General features: G+C 31.7%; 1 protein-coding gene across 1 annotated transcript in view; it reads left to right on the top strand.

The window, feature by feature from the left end:
- Window positions 1-4,379: 4,379 nt before the first annotated feature.
- The window catches only part of LOC149481660 (putative peptidoglycan muropeptide transporter SLC46), a 43,032-nt gene continuing 21,837 nt past the window's right edge, over window positions 4,380-25,574 (top strand). The window contains exon 1 of the mRNA XM_089704824.1: window positions 4,380-5,614. Coding sequence (XP_089560950.1) covers window positions 4,642-5,614 — 973 coding nt within the window. The 5' untranslated portion in view covers window positions 4,380-4,641. The remainder of the gene's footprint in view (window positions 5,615-25,574) is intronic.

Here is a 25,574-nt window from a genome sequence, read left to right as displayed (position 1 = left end):
AATATATTATTCATACTAAATTTTCCGTTAGAAATAGGTACTTATTACGTACTTTTATGAAGTAATTTATGTGAGTGCTAAAGCTTTAGACTATCAATGTAAACAACATTCCGATAATTTATACGAAGTTTTCATACCTTACTTTTTAAAGGTGAGGCCGGACGCAGAGTTCCGGGGCATTCGGGGCTTAGTTCCATTTCATTATTTAAGGGTTAAGGGACTTAAGGCTGCGCATAAACCCAGGAAATATCTTAAACACAGGCGGGCTCCCGCACACACCCCTGTCATCAAACCATAGGCGCAGCTAAAAATTTGATTGTCTTCTCTTTTCATAGAAGCGATAGCGATAGCAGATAGATGTATGCGTGCGATGGAATATGACTTCTTGCGGAATTAAAAACGTAGTAAGCGTCAAAAGTGTTTTATCGTGATAAAATCGAAACTAAAAGTTTTTACACAAAATGCTCAGACAAAGCGTTTTAATAGAATAATTTATGAAAAATAAAATGATAATAAGTCCATGTCCATTCCATTACCATGTCAAATATAAAACGTAAACGTGTGAAAATTAGATGTAGGTATATGTGTACCTATATGTTTATAGGTATAAACAATAAAAATTAAATTCGGCAAAGTGTAAGCGCAACATCAGAATATTTCAATAATGTGAAATGGTTCTTTAATTTTTCTTTGCTTCCATGTTCCGCACCCGCATGATTTTCTGTAAAGTTGTATATAAACGCTCTTAAAGGAGACGAAGAAATATGTGGGTAATTTAGACATTTCTTAAAATAGTAACGTCCACACTGCTTTTCTTTCTTCGAATTAATAGACGTTTAAAATATGAACGTGAACAATTGAAAATTGATCTTATATATAAAAATGAATCGCAAAATGTGTTGGTAAGCGCATAACTCGAGAACGGCTGAACCGATTTCGATAATTCTTTTTTTATTATATTCCTTGAAGTACGAGGATGGTTTTTATGTAGAGAAAACGTAAATATGTACCACGGGCGAAGCCGGGGCGGACCGCTAGTAGATGATAAATATCAGTAAATAGTTGAAAAATAATATATGACGTGGAATATAGAACCTCCTCTTTTAAAAGTTGATTAAAAACTCTAGATTCACGTGAGAAGACTTGGACTACGTAAAGTTAAAAAGTACTAGCTGTGCTCCGCGGTTAATATAAAGTAGGTACTAGCTGTGCTCCGCGGTTTCACCCGCATTGCTCATGCAATTACGCACTTGCAAGCCTATAGAGGCTTGCAAATGAGGAATCTATCGAGGGAGGCTATAGAGTCTTCCTCGATAAATAAACGGGCTATCTATTACCGAAATAAATTTTCAAATCGGACCAATAGTTCCTGAGATTAGCGCGTTCAAACAAACAAACTAGTAAAGATAAGCTTATGTACTTATTATTTACTGAGGTTTATTATAAATGCTGGATTCAGTGTAGCGACTAATACATATCAGTATTGTGAGGCAATGGCTAATGATTCCGTTATGGCTAATTACCGATTACCAAACAATAATCGGCTATCACATTGCTATTAATACATTCAAGACGTGCATTGTATTGTATCGGAATAATGAAGTATAGTAACAATATAGTTCTACCAAAGGCAAGGTATAACAAATATGCAAAAATAACACAAATGTAAAGAAATGCAATAATGCATAAGTAGTTATTTTAAATTTCGGTGGGTACCTATCCATGATTTTTTTAGACTTGAACCAGGGGGTCTATTCCACATAGGTAGTCCCAAGATCTATACAATCGATTCGATTGAACACTGAATTAATACTATAGCGCATAATCGTTGTGTGATTTAAAACGAAATTAATCTCATCCGAAAATCTCGAGCTAATCGTTATATATTTTGTTACCATACTCCTCCAAAACGGCTGGATCGATTCTCATGAAATTTTGTGTGCATATCGAGTAGGTCTAAGAATCGAACAATATCTATTTTTCATACACCTAACTGATAAAAGAAAGGTAGAACAATGTTTGCTGGGACAGCTAGAGTCTGGGTATAAAATCGAATTGATTGCAAAGCAAACATTTTAAATTGAGGTTGAATCTAAATCGAAAACAAAATCAAGATCAAATCAATTCCGTGGTTAGGCTCGAGAATAGATAAATAATATAAAATTCGTAAATTTACATAAGCATCCTATTTAGTTTTATAGCATTCAAATGATTTATAAATGCGAAAATTTTAAAATATTAAAAAAAATCGACCACGAGACGGGATTTGAATCTGTATTTTTCACAATATGTAGGTAATAATTTTAAAATGATGACCAGACCTGCAGGTCTCCATCACAAGCGCGAACCCATAAAACCACCTCTTTACAGGCGAAAGACACGGGTTTAAACTTCAAAGCCTCTAGATCGATTTTGTATATATGTATTCTTAAACTTTTTTCAAATTTACATTATATAGTATTTCATTGCTAATGTTCACGAGAAGGCGTTGGTCGTTTCTATCCACAGATTACTAAATATGATTTTCATTAATCTTAATGTTATGTAGTTGTAACTACTAGTTGTAGCTAGAACTTACTTAAGTCAATACAATAAATTATAGAGCTAGATTTAATTCGGAATTTCGCAAACGTTTGGACAACTTTATATACTTACCTATATAAATATCTTAAAATAGTTATTTATGTGATTTTGAACCTAATAAAATACAGGACATTTAAGTAAAAAAAGTTTTCACTAAGAGCTTAAAAATAATTAAGATAAGTTAATCGATAAATGTTTCAAGTGGTTAGTTGAATCCGTAACTTTAAGTTGTATTGCCTTTTACGCTTTACTTATTTTTATTACTTTAAATACTAGTTTAAATATTCACCAAACTGTAAAAACTTTAAAACTGTAAGGAAATAACACAAAACGGTCTAAATCCCCATGCAATCCAAGGAAATGCTAAAATATAGATTTTATAAAAAAGCCTCAACAGCACTTTTGGTCTAGATATACTTTTTTTAATAAATTCAAGGATTTCAAGAATTAAAAGTTTATAACTGATTATTAAATTCGAAGATCCTGAAAATAAGTTTTTGTTTAAAATTTAAAATAACAAGCAAAAAAGCTTGAATCTGGAGCCCTAGCACAAAATCTTGATAAAAGTGAACTTTTTATGACTTACATGGCGGTTATTTTTCATTGGTCATCGAAAGGAAAAAAGAAAAAAAAGTTTTTGCCCCAGGGCCCAGGGGTAACTTGGCGAGTGGCCTACGTCACTGCATTCCACATCTATTAAATCAATATTTTGAAGTTAATTTCAAGTAATGAAGTAAATTTTAAGATGTTTCTAATTAAGCTTTGAAATTTACTCACTATTTCCAGGACAGAAATGATACCTTTTCGGAATACTTTTTAAACAAGTGAGTATTTTTTATTTTGAACGAATTTAATGATTTTTCTGTTGGTCGTATTAGTCTCCACTTGGATTAGGGTTATATCTATAAAATATGGGGGAAAAGATGGCCAGGGCGGGGCCGGGGCCCCGAGCCAGTATATAAGGTATGTATCTAAGGTTTTAGTTTGAAGTTATAAATTTTATTTCAACCAACTCAAGTAACGAACGTAGATTTTCAATCTATATAATATATAAAACTCAAAGGTGACTGATATAGTGATCTATCAACGCACAGCCCAAACCACTGGACGTATCGGGCTGAAATTTGGCATGCATGATGCAGGTATATGTTAGGACGTAGGCATCCGCTAAGAATGGATTTCCCGAAATTCTTGCGGGAACGGGGAAAAACAGGGATGCACGTACAAAGTCGTGGGCGGAAGCTAGTTAGTAAATATATTTTTTTCGGATTAATAAAAAAAAAAACAATATCAAATTTTCAAAAATTAGAAGTCGTATCGCTCACCTCTATTCTAAACTCAAGAATATGGCTTACATGCAAAAATAAAATATAAATTTAAACATAGTTTATACAAAACATGACTATAAAATGAGCAAAAATTAATTAGAAACCTTGGAACAAAAATTGCTTTTTGACTATGGACCCATTCACGATAATATGTTTGACAATAAGTCTTAAAGTGTTGCGCAATTTTCATCTTGACCGACATTATGGGAAAAATTAGGACGTATTCGTACGTGATTCTTAGATGCAATCAATATTCAAACGTGTTAAGATTATGAAATAAAATAGTAAAAAGCGTGAAAAAGTTTATAATGGGATATTTTTATCGCTCCTTATTCGCAGCCAAGGTCAGCCATGGGAGTAAATTCACGTATGACCATTTTTTAACTGTAGTTTGTGCATAAAGCGGCAGCGGCTGTACAACATGGCCACGTGATAACATGATAAAGTACAAATTAAACAGTAACAGCAGCCAGCTGATAGGTAGTAGTCGATTGAAAGTCGACCACGACACTCGTAGGCAGCGCTCATACCCTAAGCAATTTCAAACGTCGCACGCGTCGTCGATCGCAATCATTTCAAAATTCATATCAGTACACAGTACTTACTGTACATGTATATGATTTAAACAAATATAACAACAATAATTATTATCATATCATATTTTTATGGTATATTTTTGCGTAATATGTTTAAAAACAAATGAACAATAAAGTGAAAATTCATTACGAAAATGACGTTGCGGGTCGAAGTGCCCGGGGAAAAGATTGTGAATGTAGAAACATGCAAGTGCAGTAAATCGTTCGGCGGCGAAATTAAAAAGAGAGAGGGAAAACTCAGCAGAAGGATTAAAGAGATCATTAAAAACTCATGGTCGTTTAGATCTAAAATTACTGTGGAACCGTATGTGGTATGTTACGTTTTACCTAGTGTGTTAGCGGGACTGGCTGTGCAGAATTTATGCTTAGAGAAATCTTGCCTCGTAAATTTAAACTATGACGATAAAACATGCACCAACATTATGCAAGGACGGACGCACAACCTCACGGAGCAGGAACAAAATGTACAAAAAATGGTAGCCAGTATGACGGCTTGGAGTTTCCCTCTGCAGACTGCCGTGCCTGGGATATTAGCCTTGTTTGTGGGTGCGTGGAGCGATCGAACAGGAAACAGAAAAAGGTTCATGGTATTACCTATACTCGGAAAGTTGATTTCAGTCGTTGGGATAATTCTAAGCACAGTGTTTTTTCGTCAAGTCGGTGTTAACGAGACTGCTGTGATCGAAGGTCTCCCACCGGCTCTGGCCGGTGGACGTGTTGCTATGACCATGGCGGTGTACAGTTATATCACAGACATCACTAGTGAATCCGAACGGACTTTTCGTTTAGGGATTATAACGGCTATATTGACACTGAGTAGACCGATCGGCCTAGCTCTTAGTGGTATTATGACAAAACGATTCGGCTACTATGGTGTATTTACCGTTGCGTGCGCTTTCTATCTGACGGGTTTCGTGTATATTGTGCTCAGACTGAAGGAGAAGACCAAGAAGACAGTGGACACTGATCAAACTGAATCTCTGTCATTTTCTGTGAAGGATCTCATTGCGACAGTGAACGTGGCTTTCAAGCCAAGGGAGGGCTTTCGTCGTCTTCAAATTATTTTGATCATGTTCGCGTATATGCTAATCGTCGGACCAGTCCTAGGTAAGAAAGTTTTATTATTTCGTATATATAAGACATTGAACTAATGTTAGTCAGATGCTGATTATTTTTTATATCTAACGTAGCGTAACCGTCGCGAAACAATTACTCTTAATATATTTGAATACATTTTATATGAAAGCAGTTTTCATCATAGACGGAATATTATTATCGTAAAAATTCACCACATGTGTTCGGATCGCTTCATTTTATTTTCTTTTTATGGCAAAACGTAAATTCTCTTGTTTTCAGTACTGTTGTATAAATCGCAACATATTAATGACTCTACATAAGAAAATTTCGCACATTATTTCAATATAGGTTTTACGAGTTTAACATAATAATAAAGAAGTAAACATGCTCTAGCTTTACTTTAAGATAGATAGGTAGTACTTATTATTTATTTCACAATACTAAATGTTTTCAACTTAACATAGATGTTAAATAAATAATAACTGCAATAGGTAGCAATTGTCTCATTTAAATTTTAGATACATTTGTTTTTGCGTAAACCGCTGCCTCTGCGTAATTGAAACATTAAACAATAATGATTTTAGTTAATTAATAGCCGATTGTTTTAGCTTCATTCGTAATTAAAAACTATACTAATTGATCATTTACATTTGAGCGAATTATTTTGTCATATGTTTAACAATAATATTTATCGATGAAGGTACAAAGAAGCACACGTTTCAAATATAATAAATCTAGTTCAAGATTTATTATTTACATTTAATTTATCACAGTTTAAAGGTTAAATTGACACACTAATCTTATTTGATACACGAACATTGTTATTTAAATAAATTAGAACTCATTATGGTTTATCTCTTCTAAATACACTTCCCTTATTCTGTTTTATACCGTCATTAATTCTAACATACTCAATTTACTTCATCCTACGTTCCTCAAAAGCCTTACTTGTATAATCATTATTCATTAAGCTCTTACCTTATGAGTTTATATCAAATCAATAATTTCATGTTGCTTCCATTTCGAATTATTACGGGAATACAGAACTTTTGAAAAGTGGTTTATCAAGAATTAGATCCTATACATCGGTATATATAATAGTCATAATAGGTATATATCTACAGATCTAATTCTTGAGGTGTCAGACCCAATAAAGAATAAGTAAATCACTAAAAGTATCCTGTAACATTTAAAATTCATCCAACACTAAGAGATTTGATCTAAAATAGTCGTCAACATATCTCTTATCAAGATTATGTTTAATAATAATAATATGTTACGTGAAACGTTTATATATTCTTTGCAAATAATATAGGTGAGCATAATAACAACAATTTTTTATGTGAACTATGCCGGTATATGCTTGGAAAATAGAGCGATTTAATACTGGATCAAACCTTTTTTTATCATCATCATCATCATCAGCCCATATACGTTCCCACTGCTGGGACACTAGCCTCCTATGAGGGTACAGGCCATAATCCACCACGCTGGCCAAGTGCGGGATGGCGGATGTCATGTCGTCGAAGTTTTGATTGAACTTTTTCTTATAACATATCTTAATTTTATCAATCTAATTATCATTTTTTGTATTACTTAGCTTACTCATGAAATTATTGTATTGTCACTGATCCTTGTTAAGCTTGTACAGAGTTTTAATTAATGAAATCTGTTCGTTAAATGTGGGTCAAAATCAAGTCTAAAGGTATCTCCAATTTGAATTTCAGTATTTAATTCAGAAACTGTTAGTTATAGGAAAAATATACAAGAAATAGTCTTAAAAATGTCTATAAAACACCAAACAAAAATAATTTGTTCAAGGTATTCGTTCAATTTGAAGTTGCGATAATAATTTTCCAATTTATTTTAACTGTTTTAAGTATTTATTTTTGAAGTGAAAACTTCTTTAGCGGCGTTGAGCACTTTTTCTGTAATGGGTATAAAATCCTGATCGAAAAAGCGTAAGACGGATACCATTCCAAAATATCAAACATGCTCAACGTTAATAATCAAGTTTTCACTTCTGCCGGCACTCCCGGAGTGCAACCCGTCTTTTTTATATATTTATACATCGTTTCGTACATCTACAATAAGAGGATCATTATAAATAATATTTGGAGAAATATGTTTGATAAGCTACATAGTATAGGTAAAACAAAGTCGCTTTCTCTGTCCGTATGTCCCTATGTATGCTTAAATCTTTAAAACTGCACAACGGATTTTGATGCGGTTTTTTTAAAGATAGAGTGATTCTCGAGGAAGGTTTTAGGATATCATTTATTGGGTTCAGACTAAGCGGGCGCAGCCGCGGGCGTGTCGCTAGTAATTTATATAATTCTGCAAAAACCAAACCTATCGCTAAACTTTATCGGGAAATCTTCCCCGTGCTCCTGTTAATGTATTGGATTGTATCTAATTACCTCGGTATTTAATTTCCCTATAAACAACACACGTCACTAATTAACATAATGTTAAATACTTACACTACCTCATTAGTTACTGCCAAATATTCCGCTTCATATAAGAAGATTATTTCGCTACACATCTGGTAAATAAAATCGTACTTCATAGATCCTACGCCTAATAAACTAGATCAAAATAAGTGATTATTAGAATACTTTTTAGAATCTTCACTGACTTCAAATAGTTATAACTGGATCAATATTTTAATGGGAGCAACCAGAAGGCACTACTTTACAAACAAAAACAAATTAACACAACCGTCACCCAATCGTAAGTTCTGAGGCAACAAAACCAAACAAAAAATAAACATTCAAATTGAGACCTCCTCTTTTTTAATGTCGGTTGAAAATACGATTTTACAGAATATTTCAAAAGTAAACATCGCGCCTTTTTAACCGTCTTGCAAAACCACAAAATAAGCACTCTGTGCTAGTTTCTATGTATTTTTTTGTGTATGTTAGACGATGCTTTCGACAATTGTAACACTATTAAGGAATTTTTTATTTGGTTCTAAAGGAGGTAGGCCCATTGTCAACAAGTCAGGTCTGATGAAGTAATCAGGAAAATGATTGAAAAATTAGTTAACAATGTAATGAAATCTTAGTTCACTTCCCTGATGTGACATTCCTACGCAATATATCCTGATTTCTGATCAAATTGATTTTACAAAGTATAGTTTAACATAAAACAACCACATAGTTTAAACATATTTCAGAAATTTTCATTCGGCTCTTAATAATGGTTATTCCTCCGCAGAAAAAATATATTTTTGTATTCATACCATAGCGTGTTTTAATTCAAACATTGGGGTAAATGCATTGTATTCAAACATATGTCTCTTTAAAGCTTTTATGGCTGTTACAAATTGATTAGAGTACAAAGAAATATAACAAAAGCAGAAGAGTTTACTAAGATAATAAATTATTCATAAATATATTTGCATCGCTATTATATTTTTGGCGAACGTTTTCGATAAATTCAACATGTGTAAAATTATCGCAAAATCACGAAGAAATTGCAATTATATCGTCTCATATAAAAAAAATATTGGGCTACCAAAGTGGATCTTTTGATTAAATTTGAATTAAAAGTAATGGGTTCCGTACAACTGAACGTTTTCCAAAAAATATTCCCCTCCAATTTATAACCGCGTCAAACTTTGCTTAATCGTAAATTTCTATTATTTTGTTGTTATAGCGGCAACAGAAATGCAACATCTCTGAAATTTTCAACTTGGAGGAATATATAATTTCTATTGGCTGCAATCTTTATTTCATCTCCCTACACACCGCTACACTAAATGTATTATTATCACGGTTCATGAGATACAGCCTGGTGACAGGCAGACGGTAACAGTACATTAATTTTACTTTTGGTTACGGAACCCCAAAAATATTGAAGTTGTCATGTCCATATAATCCTTTGCTTTCAAATAATATTATATAGAGTTCGGCATAAACAAAAATACTTCAGAAAATAAGTTAAACTTACCCATGTAGTTAAAGGCACACATTAGTTACGGTTATTAATATAATTCAGTGAATATATTGCTTGACGAGGTACACAATAAAACAACCTACTGCTTTGTCGATAGAACAACTATTGTATACATTTTTAAAGAACCGTACTAAATGCCCTGTAGAGTTTTGGAATTACTTATTTGCATCACTTATTTTTTAGTCTAAGAATTCTTAAAAATATCTTATTAACACCGAACACGCTTTTATTAGCTCCATTTTATACTTATATTTATTTTTATAAATGCTTAAGTTATGTGTAACTGTGAATTAAATTAATTATTTGTCTATGTTTATTATTATTTCAAAACGCAATAAGTCGACAAATCGATTCAAATCCAACACAGAGTGAGATCTATGATTTACATAGAGATACATAGAGTGGAGACCTTATGGATAAATATGTAAATTCAATACAATATTGCATTCAATTGAAATGTAAAGTAATTTTGTATTATTTATGCACTTAAGATTTGTATGCAATATACATATTTGATGCATTGCCAGTTTAAAAGACTGATTTATTCGTCATTCACGAATTTATTATATTATATTAGACTAGCTGTGCCCGCGACTTCGTCCGCGTGGAATAGTGACTGTATAGTAGTTACTATTTAATTTTTGAAGTGAAAACTTCTTTAGCGGCGTTGAGCACTTTTTCTGTAATGGGTATAAAATCTTAAACTCGCGTCAGGACACGTGACCTGATCGAAAAAGCGTAAGACGAATACCATTCCAAAATATCAAACATGCTCAACGTTAATAATCAAGTATTCACTTCTGCCGGCACTCCCGGAGTGCAACCCTTCTTTTTTATTGAATTTAAAGGAAAAACACGTACTACCATAAATAATACAAAGAACTATTAGTAAAATTTATTACTAAACTGAGCTAAAAAATAAAAAAATAAATACCTAATTAATTTTCTACGTAAAATTTATTTTTAGGCACCAGAGGGGAAGGGAGCAAATTTATTTTTCTTCCTTCCTTGTATGGATGTTTTTGTTAATAAATCGTGAAGCAACTGAGCGCCGAGACAAACGTCAAAACGCAAAGGAATAGAATCCGCTATCGATACTAATAATTGACATAAGCGTATGATGTTTTGCTAAGGATTTGTTCACCCTACCAACGACGACGACGACCACAAACAAAATTTTCATCCAGTCGCAATTTAACAAAATAGTGCTAAACACAATTAGAATAAAATATTAAAATTTCCTGTCGTTCTGGTGCTTGGAATTTTTTTTTTTGAATGAATGAATAAATAGATTTTTCGTAGAAACGGTAGCTCCTAGAAAATCGAAAAAAATCTATTTTTTATTAATTGACCTCGAAATTTTTTTCTTCCGAGTACCAGTATGACGGGAAATTTTAATATTTTATTTTGAACAAATTTGGTCTGGATGAGAATTTTGGTCGTTGTCGTCGTCGTAATTTTGGTAGTGTGACCGAACCATTACTAAAATGTGATGAGCTTATGTCAATAATAATTAGCGATAGCAGTTTCTATTCCATAGCGTTTATTCTAATCTCTGCCGTCTCGGCCTGCAGATCTTTCCTGTCTCACGCCTGTAGTAACTAAACCGTTTAGACCGTGCAATAAAAATTAATAAATACCATTTTAAATATTTATAAAAATAAAAAAACAAAGTCGTCGGAGCTGCCATACCATCATTATCATATCATATATTATATTTTTTTTATAATGGTACTTAATTTTAAAGATCCTCGGGAAGTTTGTAAAATTATTATTTATTCCTTTACATTCGTTGCGTTGGTTTTTTTTTTAATTTTTAAATTTTAAACTTCGGTTTCTTATTTTCAAGTAAGCGAGACCTACCTCTATTTTACATTCCTATATCATATTGATATCTATAAGTTTGTTGCTCCTTGACATCATCATCAACCGTGCACAAATTGTAATGGACCACAGTGACAAAAGAAGTGGTATCTTTAGGAAAAAAAATTGCCAAGGGCCAGGCCTATGTGGCTTTGAGTAGAGTTCAAAATTTCCAGTGTGTGGCTATCCTCTCGCTCCCATATCCCCCTCTTCTTTAATAGACTTTCAACCCATTCCCTTTCCACCCCTAGTAAATGGGATAACCGATTTTGATGTAAACCATATTATCTAATTGTACCTATATGTACACGTCATATCCTGTCGTTTGATGCTCCATTTGGTTTATTTATCTAACCACTGTCACCCCTAAAGTGCCCTATATGTAATAAACGGATGAACCGATTTCGATAAAACATTATTAATTGTAATTCACACGTTGCTCTTTCATATTTTGATATATCTACCGCTTGAGTATATTATTTGACAACATTCCATTATTGTTCATTCCCACTTTTACCGCTGTAATCTAATAGAAGCTGTAATGGATAAACCGAATTGGATAAAAATATAACTAATATTTTTTCCCACATTCCCACTTTTACCCCTATAAAGGTATAATAAATGGATGAACCGATTTTGATACACTTTATCTAAGAACCAGCGTCGGAAAATATGCTTTAACTACAGTTTTGGGTTTGGGATCGATTTAATAATTTAACCCCTGCTAATTTTTTTTACATATTTTCATTGTACAGACATCACTTTTCTAGAATTTTATTATATGTATTGATGATTGATGATTGACCACGCGCAAGGTTACTAATTTCCACTACATCCTCACGCAAATCGCCAATTTTTATTAACATTGAATCTGTTAATAAAAAAAATCAAAAGATAACCGTACCTTATTTTATTAAAAAGCTACTAACAAATAAAGTTTTATCAAGAACTAAAGTGACCTTCTTTATAGTCTTGTAAAAGTTATACCTACATAAAAATAAAATTTCATCATTTTCTTATTTTGTCATACTTAACTTTAACTAATAAAACATGAGTATAACTATATAATTATAATTATAAAGAATAAATACAAAAGTTACAACTTATCTTTTGTGGGAACGCAAGAAGGCGAAAATTAAAAAAAAAGCTGAAGATTTATAACAATGTAACGAATGAACACAATCACTGTTATCTACTATTACCTATATTAACTGTAATGGTGTCTTGTTTGACATCAAATAATAAACATCTACCCTCACTTATAAAAATTTAGTACATATATTCACATGAAATATAAGCGCACCTGAAATGGACTCTGGGAAGATATGAATTATTTATTTAACTTTAAAAAAAACAACCTCACCAACATCATAATATTTAAATTATGAATTTCCAAGAAGCGTTAATATTATGTAAATTGATTTGATTTTAATGAAATCTCATAGATGGCGCTGTTTTAAATTTGTCTTTATACTACTAAGATTCATTATACTGTTTCTCTGCCAAAATTACTTAAATGACGTAGTTTTTATAGTGTAAAGGTAGACAATAGTATGGCTTACTCAAAAACAACATTTAAACATGAGTCTTTAGATTGTACGCTATCGTAGTACAGAGAATACGTAAGAAGAATAAAGGTTCACAGCTCCTCCCCCGCAGGTGATAGCTTGATAATATGTAGCCTATAGCCTGACCCGACCTGTTAGTAATATTCATGCAAAATTTGAAGTCAATCTATGCAGTACTTTTCGAGATTAGCCCGGTCAAACATACAGACAAACAGACAAACAGACAAACCGACAAACAGACAAAAATTCTAAAAACTATGTTTTTGGCTTCTATATCGATTATAGATCATGAATTATGTATTCTTTTAAAAAAATATTCAATGTACAGTTTTGACTTTCCTACGATTTTATTATATGTAGACAAGAACTAAAGTGACCTTCTTTATAGTCTTGTAAAAGTTATACCTACATAAAAATAAAATTTCATCATTTTCTTATTTTGTCATACTTAACTTTAACTAATAAAACATGAGTATAACTATATAATTATAATTATAAAGAATAAATACAAAAGTTACAACTTATCTTTTGTGGGAACGCAAGAAGGCGAAAATTAAAAAAAAAGCTGAAGATTTATAACAATGTAACGAATGAACACAATCACTGTTATCTACTATTACCTATATTAACTGTAATGGTGTCTTGTTTGACATCAAATAATAAACATCTACCCTCACTTATAAAAATTTAGTACATATATTCACATGAAATATAAGCGCACCTGAAATGGACTCTGGGAAGATATGAATTATTTATTTAACTTTAAAAAAAACAACCTCACCAACATCATAATATTTAAATTATGAATTTCCAAGAAGCGTTAATATTATGTAAATTGATTTGATTTTAATGAAATCTCATAGATGGCGCTGTTTTAAATTTGTCTTTATACTACTAAGATTCATTATACTGTTTCTCTGCCAAAATTACTTAAATGACGTAGTTTTTATAGTGTAAAGGTAGACAATAGTATGGCTTACTCAAAAACAACATTTAAACATGAGTCTTTAGATTGTACGCTATCGTAGTACAGAGAATACGTAAGAAGAATAAAGGTTCACAGCTCCTCCCCCGCAGGTGATAGCTTGATAATATGTAGCCTATAGCCTGACCCGACCTGTTAGTAATATTCATGCAAAATTTGAAGTCAATCTATGCAGTACTTTTCGAGATTAGCCCGGTCAAACATACAGACAAACAGACAAACAGACAAACCGACAAACAGACAAAAATTCTAAAAACTATGTTTTTGGCTTCTATATCGATTATAGATCATGAATTATGTATTCTTTTAAAAAAATATTCAATGTACAGTTTTGACTTTCCTACGATTTTATTATATGTAGATATAGATAATAGTTATTTAGGAAATATATTTCATGTGCAGAATTGACCTCTACAGATTTAATATAAGTAGGTATACATATATTTAGATTCCAATTTCCATGTAACGTTAAATTCGACTATACAATAACTAACAGACAACGCAGGTTACTCTCGTTTCCGTAAGTTGAGGCGGCTACATATTCGGTCCTAATAACATGACTTTTTGTGAACGAAACGACAGCGCGGTTTAATTCGATGGCAACACCATCAGAAAAAAGGAAATATTTATTTTAACATTAACACAAAATATAAGACTGTGAGTGTGTAAAAATAAATCCAGCTAGTTTCACATCACACTTATGTTTATAATTAGGTATACGACATGAAAATATATTAATTACCAAGCAATAATCATATAGATAAATACTGAACAAAAGTATTAACAGTCAAAGTATATTATTTTTTACTAACAACATGTAAATGATGAAGGAATAATAATTATCAACGAACTAACCTTTTTGTATTAGAGTCCCGCCTCGTGATCGAATTATTAAAACACGAAGATTTTTAAAAATGTAACCAATGAACACAATCAATATTAGATTAACTGTAATGGTGTCTAGTTTGACTTAAAATAATATACATCTACCCTCACTTTTAAAAATGTAGTATATTCACACGAATTATAAGCGCACCTTATAGGGAAGGGAAGATTTATTATGGGTTAAAGAGTTAAATAAATAACTAACATAATTATATTTAAATTATTAATTTTTAACATTGTGTTCAGTAGTGTTAACATGTAAATTGATTTGATTTTTACGAAATCTCATAGATGGCGCTGAATCAAATTTGTCTTTATAGTACTAAGATTCATTAAACAGTTTCTCTGCCCAAATTACGTAAATGACGTAGTTTTTATAGTGTAAAGCTAGATAATAGCATGGCTTACTCAAAAACAACATTTAAACATGAGTCTTTAGATTGTACGCTGTCGTAGTACACGGAATACGTAAGAAAAGTAAAGGTTCACAGCTCCTCCCCGGGAGGTGATAGCATGATAATATGTTTAAAAAAACCTCACTCGACCTGTTAGTAATATTCATGCAAAATTTGAAGTCAATCTATGCAGTACTTTTCGAGATTAGCTCGGACAAACATACAGACAAACAGACAAACAGACAAACAGACAAACAGACAAAAATTCTAAAAACTATATTTTTGGCTTCTATATCGATTATAGATCATGGAATATGTATTCTTTTAAAAAAATATTCAATGTACAGTTTTGACTTTCCTACGATTTTATTATATGTATAGATTTCCGCCCGTGACTTTGCCATTGCTTAGTCAAAGAAACACCCGCGTTTCCGTGTGATTTCTAGGATTTCAACCAATGTCCTTTCTCAAGTCTCACTACTTCTGTTATATCTTTACCAAATTTCATCCAAATCGGTTTAGTGGTTGAGGCGTGAAGAAGACTCAGACAAACAGACGTTACAAAGTTACTTTCGCATTTATATTATTTAGTTTACAGATACAAAAAAGCGACCTTTTTTAAAGCAATAAAGCTCACGTTTCCTTTCTATTAGGGCTGATTTTTCAATCCTTGGTTAAAACTTATTCGTCGAATAACGTATAAAACTACCATTTTAAAAACGTATTCTAATTGCCCGTATTTGACAGTTTGCGTGACATTTTAATATTATCGCGTAATACTTTATTGGACGGATAAGTTTTATCCAAGCATTGAAAAATCGGCCCTTAATGGAATTATAAAATAATATGACACAGTGCATTGCGAATGCATAACGATGCACTATGAATATTTAGTTTACAACTTGTTTCTGGTATCAACATCAGCATTGTGCAATTGCTATAATAAAACTGGAAATATGTTGAATACATTCATCCTCACAAGATCGAGAATATTCTATGGGATTTTATTGATAAGTAAAAAATCTATAGGTGCGTATTTTCCTAAAAATTATAGACATTAGGAAATCCTGAATCCATTACTTTAATGGTTTTGTTGTAGTGTAATCCATCTTCCAACCTCATCCTAAGACTTTTGTGAGAATTTCTATACATACTTACATACTAATATTATAAAGCTGGAGTTTGTTTGCTTGGTTGTACGTGCTAATCTCAGGAACTAAGGGTCCCTTTTAAAAATGATTAAAAAATTATTTAAACAATCTTCACAGTACTTTTTATAATCACCATTTTCTATACGTAGGTAGGTCTTATTTTACATTTGCATTTATATTATAAAATGTTTTTTTTTTGTTTAATTTAAACATGTAACAACATCGTTTAAAATATTTATTTTGAATAAAATAACGTAGAAGAAAAAAAAAATGTTGTGTGGTTTTATGAAACCACGGTAAAAGTGAAACTGTTCGAACGGTTCCGAACACTGCTTTGTGTAGCGCATGTCGCGTGACGGTCGGCTGCCGAGTAGGTATACCTACTCGTCAGCCGCGATACACGCGACATGCGCTACACAGACCAAAAACTTTGAGACGATGTAATAAAAGTTTCACTTTAAAAATAAATAATATAGACGAATATTCGATTTCCAGAACTCGAGGTTTTTAGTTAAAATGAAAGTCAATGTAATTAATGCTATAACAATTCACTATCAGCCTTATTCCAATCGTTGATTTTTGTCGAAATCAAAGAAGAAAATGTACACATACTTTCCTATCCTATAAGTACACAAAGTAGTCGCAGTAGTGCAAAAAATTATAATTCTAAGTAATTAATATACTAAGGGCCGATTTTTCAATGCTTGGATAAAACTTATTCGTCGAATAATGTATAAAACTACCATTTTAAAAACGTATTCTTATTGCCCGTATTTGACAGTTTACCGTTTACGTGACATTTTAATTTTTAATAATTCTTGTTTATTCGTGTAATACTTTATTCGACGGATAAGTTTTATCCAAGCATTGAAAAATCGGCCCTTTGTTAAAAAAAATCTCTTATTAACCCATGAAAATATTTTATTGTCAACGATCCTTGATAAGTGTAGGTAGATACAATATTTGAATTAAATCTGTCCGTTTACAGTGCGTCAAAATTTAGTCTAATGGAGTCGTTTACGCATACAAACAAATCAGTTACATACAAACATATAGGTGAAGCTAAGAAACGCGTGTTTAAAATGAAAACATAATATTTTTACATACCTACTATCGATTAGGTACACTACCCTGTACAGTTCAAAGATATTTACACACACGGACGTCACTATTGCAGTCCTTTACAATAAGCATGTTTGTCCATCTCCGTGAAATTGAGATGAAAAACGAATCTCGTAACTTTCCGTAGAATTCCTGTGACAAGGCCTGATCATATTGTGATCGGCTAATATTTATCTGCCACGCATGCTGTCTGCTTGGTAAATAACAATGATGTATAAACATCGCCGTGTACATAGTTGCTAGATACCAAATAATTTTCGCACACCTTTGTTTGATGAATCCACATCGAAATTAGACTACTATATTTATTTATTTATTACACGCATCGATTGAATTATGGTTTTCGGTTCCATAATATCATCAATGCACCTAATTTTATGAGATTATGAACTATGAGTTTTCAAAAAAAATGGTGTATATTTTACCTAAATATAAAACTAAATGCTTTTGGATATCGTTATAAAAATAACAAAATTGAAATGAAGTAAACTGCCTTATTATTTATAGGTATTAAACAATGATAAGAAAAAGTAATTAAAATATAAACACGGTTAATGAGTATTTTTGTCTTATATAAACATTTACCATTGCATATACATTGTCTTTAATTCGCGGAGAATGTAATTTGCACTTTTTATGCAAGTTACCTATACCTTACTTATATTATAAACTAGCTGTACCCCGCGGTTTTACCCGCAGTTCTCAGTCTTGTTAATCTTAGCGTGATGATATATTATAGCCTATTGGTAGCCTTCCTCTATAAATGGGCTATCTTATACCGAAAGAATTTTTCAAATCGGACCAGTAGTTCCTAAGATTTGCGCGTTCAAACAAACAAACTCTTCAGCTTTATAATATTAACATTATTTTTTCTTTTATTCACGTGAAAGTCTATAAAAAGTCTAGTGATAGTTATGAGGCTAGACAGAGCAATATGCTAATTTTACCGCGATGTAACTTCTTTTTCCAATTTTTACCACCTGGCTGAAGTCGAGTTCAGATCGCTAGTTAGGTAATCCTAAATAAAATCTTTACGTGGCTATATTTTGATTTTGAATTAAAATTGTGCTTTTTATAGTTTCACAATAATACTAACTTAAAAAAAATTCGACTTTTGTTCCAAGTTTAGAATAATATAATTCCATTCTATGTTTTTATAATTATTATTTTATTGGCAATGACTACGTATTTTCTCTAAAGATCTAAAGCACAAATTTTAATGTCTACAAACGAGACGAAAATAATAAATGAAATACCTACAAACATTCGATTTACAAATAGTAGTTTGCCATTTCTTAATTTGATTGAGTGATAATTTTGCAAGGAGCACATAAGTTATCCAAATGTAAATGCTATAAAATTATAAATGACAATGGGTAAAATATATTTTTGTATGGATTGGATGAGATTGAATCTAATGCTCTACCAAAAGATCGACCTTTAACGATATAGTTAAGAAACTTGTTTGTTTACTTTGAAAGCTCCCTTGAAGAATGTATACACTACTTTCCACGCCTACACTGTACAGTGATCTCACGTCTTCAGAATTATAAAGTCTTGAGTGCAATTTGTTTCTTTAATACATTCAAAGTAATCTTACTTTTTCAATTCCTAATGGAGAAGGTATAAAACTGCACTATCATGGTATAAAGTACAGAAAATAATAGTATCAGACAATCTCATCAGTTCAAGTTATTGGAGTATTATTTTTTGTTATGGTTATTACTTATTATAAGCTAGGTCCGATTAATAAAAATAAACTCATGAATTACTAACATATCGCTTTCTGAATGCATTGTTTAGAGCCGATAAATACTTAAAAACTTAATAATTAGCATATTATCATTTACTATCGGGTTTTGTACTTACATAACTAAAATTGTGTTACAGCTAAAAGAATAAGTGCATACGCAAATCTTAGTTCTGCTTTGTTAAAAATTACGTTTTAAAGTATTTAACGTTGAGATATCTAATTTTGGATATATTTACAGGAGAGTCATTTATCACAAAGAATTAACATAATGCTTATCGTTATCTATATAATAATAATAATATACATTCGGTCGTTTTTTTGTACATGTATGCGTGTTTGTTAACCGACTTCAAAAAAAGGAGGAGGTTATCAATTCGGCCGGTATGTTTTTTTTGTTTTTATGTATGTACACCGATTACTCCGTGGTTTCTGAACCGATTTACGTGATTCTTTTTTTGTTCGATGCGGGATGGTGTCGAATTGGTCCCATAAAAATTTTATTCGGATAGGCCCAGTAGTTTTTATTTTATGAGCATTTTTGTCTGTATTTGTAAATGTTGCAAGTGCAAGTTTGAAGTCGGTTGTTTTTAACGCAGTTATTGCATGTAATGCAATCATGCATATTATTATACTTATATGTATAATCGCATAGATATGCCGTGGACGAATCCGCGGGTGACGCCAAGTATTTCTTCCAAACCCGTCCAATAACTTTTTTGTGAAAGAGAAGTCCATCCTCACAATCTTTGCAGTTCACATTTCAGGAATGCATGCTTTAATAGCGATCATATACAGTGGGTTGAAATTGAAATGTTACTGAACCTTTTATTAATTTAATCATATTGAGGTCGTTGTACAATATGCAAATCGGTTACATACAAACATACAGGTGAAGCTAATAAAAGCGTATTAAAAAGGGATAGATAATGTTTTTCTCCATGGTTGGGTATTCCCAGTAAAATTAAATGCACGCTGTGCAGTACTCCGATTTGGACACTGCGTTCCATTCTAGTGTTGTTGTAACGATACTTTCCCTAAATTTAGGGAGTTTACGAGTAAGTAGGTCTAGCTCTATGAGCGAGAGGATATAAAGATGCTATAAGATTTACTATTAGATATTTTTATATACTAGGTCTAGTCCCTTTCAGCTAAGTACACCGACACGGTGGGACAGCCGGTGTATTATAACGTAATATGTATTAATCAATAATAAATTTATTTCTTTCTTTCCAGAACATACATGTACAATATTTAAATAACATTTTCAATATAATTTTTTCAAGGACTGTCTCAACGTCAGAACCTAATGATTCATTTCATACAGAAATTAAAAATAAATATTAATAACTGCATTAATCTTAACTGCATAAACACAGTCCACAAATGGGGAGATAGAACAATACAATTTGGGTCGCATCAGACGTGTGCTATCATTACCTACGGTGAGGAAATCGTATTTATTATTTACCCGTTGTCATCACGTATAGGTACATATTATATCTGCGTATCACAACTATTGTGTTAAAGGGTTAGACACGTTTATGACATTGATATAAGTTGTTTGGAGACAAAGGTCTGTATGGATGTCAAAGCAAAAGTATGAAATAGGGAAAAATAATTGTATGAGATATATCTTCTTCTTATATATAAAAATGAATCGCAAAATGTGTTGGTAAGCGCATAACTCGAGAACGGCTGAAACGATTTCGATAATTCTTTTTTTATTATATTCCTTGAAGTACGAGGATGGTTCTTATGTAGAGAAAACGTAAACATGTACCACGGGCGAAGCCGGGGCGGACCGCTAGTATATTATAAAATTGATATTGTATAGATGTATGTATTCAAAAGGTCATAAATATAGGTACTTACCTATTCATTATTCCTAACTTTTTTTAAATATATAAATGCCTAATATATAACTCTGCCTGTCTGTCTGTTTCTTCTTCACGGCTTAACTATTGAATTAATTTGGATGAAATTAGATACAGAGATAGCTTGAGAACTGAGAAAGGACATAGGATAGGTATTTTTTATTGCAGAACTCCCACGGGAACGGGAAATACTAATGGGTTTTCCTTTGATAATGCAGGGAAAGCCGCGGGCGGAAAGCTAGTAACTAATAATTAATTAGACACCTATAAATATAGGTATATTTAACTCGTCTCGAGGCCGTTAAAAGTCTAAAATTTGTTTTCGCGCGCAAAATCTAAGACAAGGAAACACTAATTAATTATTGTTATTCATTTAGTTATTCAGAATTTTTATTCATATTATAACGGTACATTTACATCAAACGAGCGAATGCTCATTCTAACCCACTATGTCAAATTATTTTAGAGTAAGGGCCGATTTTTCAATGCTTGGATAAAACTTATTCGTCGAATAATGTATAAAACTACCATTTTAAAAACGTATTCCACAACGTATTCTAATTGCCCGTATTTGACAGTTTACGTGACATTTTAATATTATCGTGTAATACTTTATTGGACGGATAAGTTTTATCCAAGCATTGAAAAATCGGCCCTAAACAGGAGAAGAGCATTATATCGTTGTTTCGAGCATTATTTTGTGCGTTCGAAAAGATTATATGCAATGTTCTATTACTGAACAATACTGAGTACGAATTTTCGTTTACACTAAAAGACCATGAGAGAATGCTCTTGCTCTTGCTCTAGCTTTAGCTCTATGTTCGTTTGATGTAAATGCACCGTGAGATATCGGATTTTTACACGCGAATATTTTATCACTATTTTTGTTTCGAATGACACACTATTACAGTATCTCTACTGCTTATTTTTTTATAATAACATAATATTATGCAAATATGACCCAATTTTTCCATTAGGTAAAAAATATTTTGATGAATATTTTTTTTCTACATATGAGATTATATATTCAAAAACACCGGATATAGGTACGGAAGATCTCCCATCCTCTGTTTCTTGACGTCAAATAATTTTAATTTTATGTAAAAAAATTGTTGATATTTCCTAGGTCATATTTATTTATTTATTATTTATGAACCTAATACCAACGGAAGTCATAAATCAATCTTATTCATTACTCACATTAAAATAGCCCAAAATTAATTTTTTGTCGAAATAAATAATTTTTAAGTATTATTATGTCTTTTTCGTACATTATACCTACATAAATTATTTTCTAAAACTTACACTATACGAATTGACTTAGAATGATTTCAAATTGAATTTCTTGTTTCTTAACGAAGCAACCCGACCTATTTACTCGCATCTCAACTTAATTAAGACAGTAAAGTAAACTTAGGTATCAAACAACTGATAACTTAATATTCGCTCTATTTATATTATCTAAACTCACATAAATTGCGAGTTATTGTAACAATATAGTTATGAATACAATTCATAATTATTACAATACTTTCCTGTATAAAATTTGCATAGAGAAATTATTTCTTATAGGTATTGTTTTTATTGTACGGCTCTAAACGGTGAAGGTAAACATCGTGAAGAAACCGACATGCTGAGGAATTAAAGGACGACATGTGACATCCGTCAACCCGCACTTGGCCAGCGTGGTGGATTATGGTGCCTTTATTATGGCCTGTACCCTGTACCCTCATATGAGGCCATATAGGACGTTGCCACTGGGGCAATGTCCTATATTATGAGCTGATGATGATGATGATGATGACGATGACGATGATTGTTTTTGTAAAGTATAACAATGAAAATGTCAAATTTTGGAAAGCTGGTTAGGAGCATGTTTCAAGCTCTTTTTTAGAACATATGTATAATAATAATAGTTTAAAAAAAACTAAAAAACACGCTACACTAAAAAAGGTTTTCTATAAAAAGCGTGTTTTTTATTTTTTTTTAACTATTATTTATTTTATCAAATTAGTGTATTGTCATCGGTCCTCAATAAATCTACAAAGTTTGAACGAAATCTGGCCGTTTAAAGTGGGTCAAAATCGCGCCCAAAGAAGTCGGTTACAAACATACAGGTTACAAACATACAGGTGAAGCTAATATAAAGCGTGTAAAAAACAGTGTCAGTCTCAAATTTCATTCGTATTAAGACTTCGAGATTAAACTTCTTGGTCATAAGAATTTATTGTGCATTTTTTAGACATTTAAGATAACGGTAACTAGATAAAATCCCAAGGTCATCTCTGTTTTGATACTGTTCCGAAAACAAATATTTTGATATTAAAAAGATAATTAGAATTAGGTTTTATTATTCATGAGACGATCCGAACATATTTTTAAGGTAAAATCAGAAGTTTTAATTTCGTTATGATCATTTTCAAATTTCAATATTACCTACTGATACGCAAATAATATCAGTCGCTTTTAATAATTTGGAGGTTCATCGTGTAAATTTTCTTTAATGTCTTGAAAAATTCATAATGTGTAAAATATTTATTGCATATAATTTATATGCAGGAAATAAACTATGAATAGTAAATATTTGAAAAATAAAGGAAATGAATATCTCTATCATTATTAAAATTAAATAGTTATTTTCAATTACAAATTGTATTAAATGATGCCTATGTATTATGCATCCTTAAAAAGTGTAGCTTTTATCGTAGGTACCTAGTATATACGTATTTAGGTATGTAGAGTCGATTAAAATTCGAAGATTATTCTCAACTCTCAAAGAAATTGTTTATTATTGTACCTACCAAGTACCTACTAATACTGACCTTTCAAATGTTATATTTTTACCAATCCAGTATTTTGATACGCTAAGAAATTGAATATTTTTAGGCGGGATTCATTGTGTACATAATAAAAAAGGCTCTAAAAGATTTGATATCCAGATGACGTATGCATTGATGTTGGGGTAAACGTAGGTGCTTTGACGAAGGTCACACTTGCAAGACATTTTGAGAAAATTGTTCTTATAAATAAACTATTTCGCACCTCCATTCTTAATTCAATCTTGGAACCCTTTTATTTTGCTTATTTATGTTATAAAAAACTAAATAAAGCTTAGGTATGTTGCCTTTATCATAGAAGTAGAGTTGCAATGGTAGGAAAAAAAGTGTATGTATATTTCACTGTGGTTCGTACCTATCTGTCTGTCTGATACAGAAATACCTATAAGTGCTATAAAAACGAGTTTTTGTTTTAACCCGATTGGGACTTGGACAATGGACATATTTATTTATAAATTAAATGGTCTTTTATAATTATTATGAAATAAGAATGAAAAGATTATAATGTGGTTAAAACAAGTGTACCACGTGGTTATCATAAAAGCCAGCCACAAATCGATGTCCCATAAGCCACAATAACTGAGATACAATGCCCAAGAGCAAGAACAATGGAAATCATAGAAAATAATGATATATTTAGTCTGATTATTATTACAATTTTCCAGTCAATTAAAATTGCTTCTAGCAGTACTAGATGACAAACTTATCGTTCTTTATACAATGTTCTTCATACGATACAATAAAATATAGCAAATTCAAATAAAAAATCTTTTCTAAGAGCATTGGCACATTATCTAAATTCCGATATAACTACTATGATTCATTGTTTATCGCTGTAACCACCCCGGCTAGCAAGTTACTTATTGCAAATTACAAGCCTGTTGAATAAATACGTTTCGTTCCGATAGGTTTGGTTAAATAACCTACTGCTCTTGTTAATTAGGGTTACACATACATGACCCATATTATCTTCTGCGAGTATTTTTCTTCGACTAATAGATCGAAATCTCTAATAAACATGGCCTATTTGTTATTATCTGACGACCTTTAGCTGCATTAGCTGCGCTCCGCGGTTTCACCCGCGTGGCTCCGCTCCTGTTGGTCTTAGCGTGATGATATATAGCCTATAATAGCCTTCCTCGATAAATGGGCTATCTAACACCGAAAGAATTTTTCAAATTGGACCAGTAGTTCCTGAGATTAGCGCGTTCAATCAATCAAACAAACAAACTCTTCAGCTTTATAATATTAGTATAGTATATAGTATAGATTATTTTGAATCTAAATAATTTAAAAGTGCTAACGGGAATAAGGTTTCCGTTTTTTAAACAATACGTATTTCTTGTAAAATGATTGTTTTATGGAACACCAATTCTGGGAAGTGGATGATGTGGCCTGTGATGCATAATGTTTGCAGATTGGCGATTGGCGACACTCAGCCAGTGACGATTGTCATAGATGCTTCTGATTTAGTTTTATAGTGCTCAAATCTTTATATATAAAAATGAATCGCAAAATGTGTTGGTAAGCGCATAACTCGAGAACGGCTGAACCGGTTTCGATAATTCTTTTTTTATTATATTCCTTGAAGTACGAG

Source organism: Colias philodice, chromosome 16 (assembly GCF_061535455.1).
Source record: "Colias philodice isolate Cphi_HAF_F1 chromosome 16, ilColPhil1 Martin Lab GWU primary, whole genome shotgun sequence".
Taxonomy (NCBI): Eukaryota; Metazoa; Arthropoda; class Insecta; order Lepidoptera; family Pieridae; genus Colias; species Colias philodice.
Note: the sequence above shows the minus strand (reverse complement) of the source record. Positions and strands in the feature narration are given on the sequence as shown.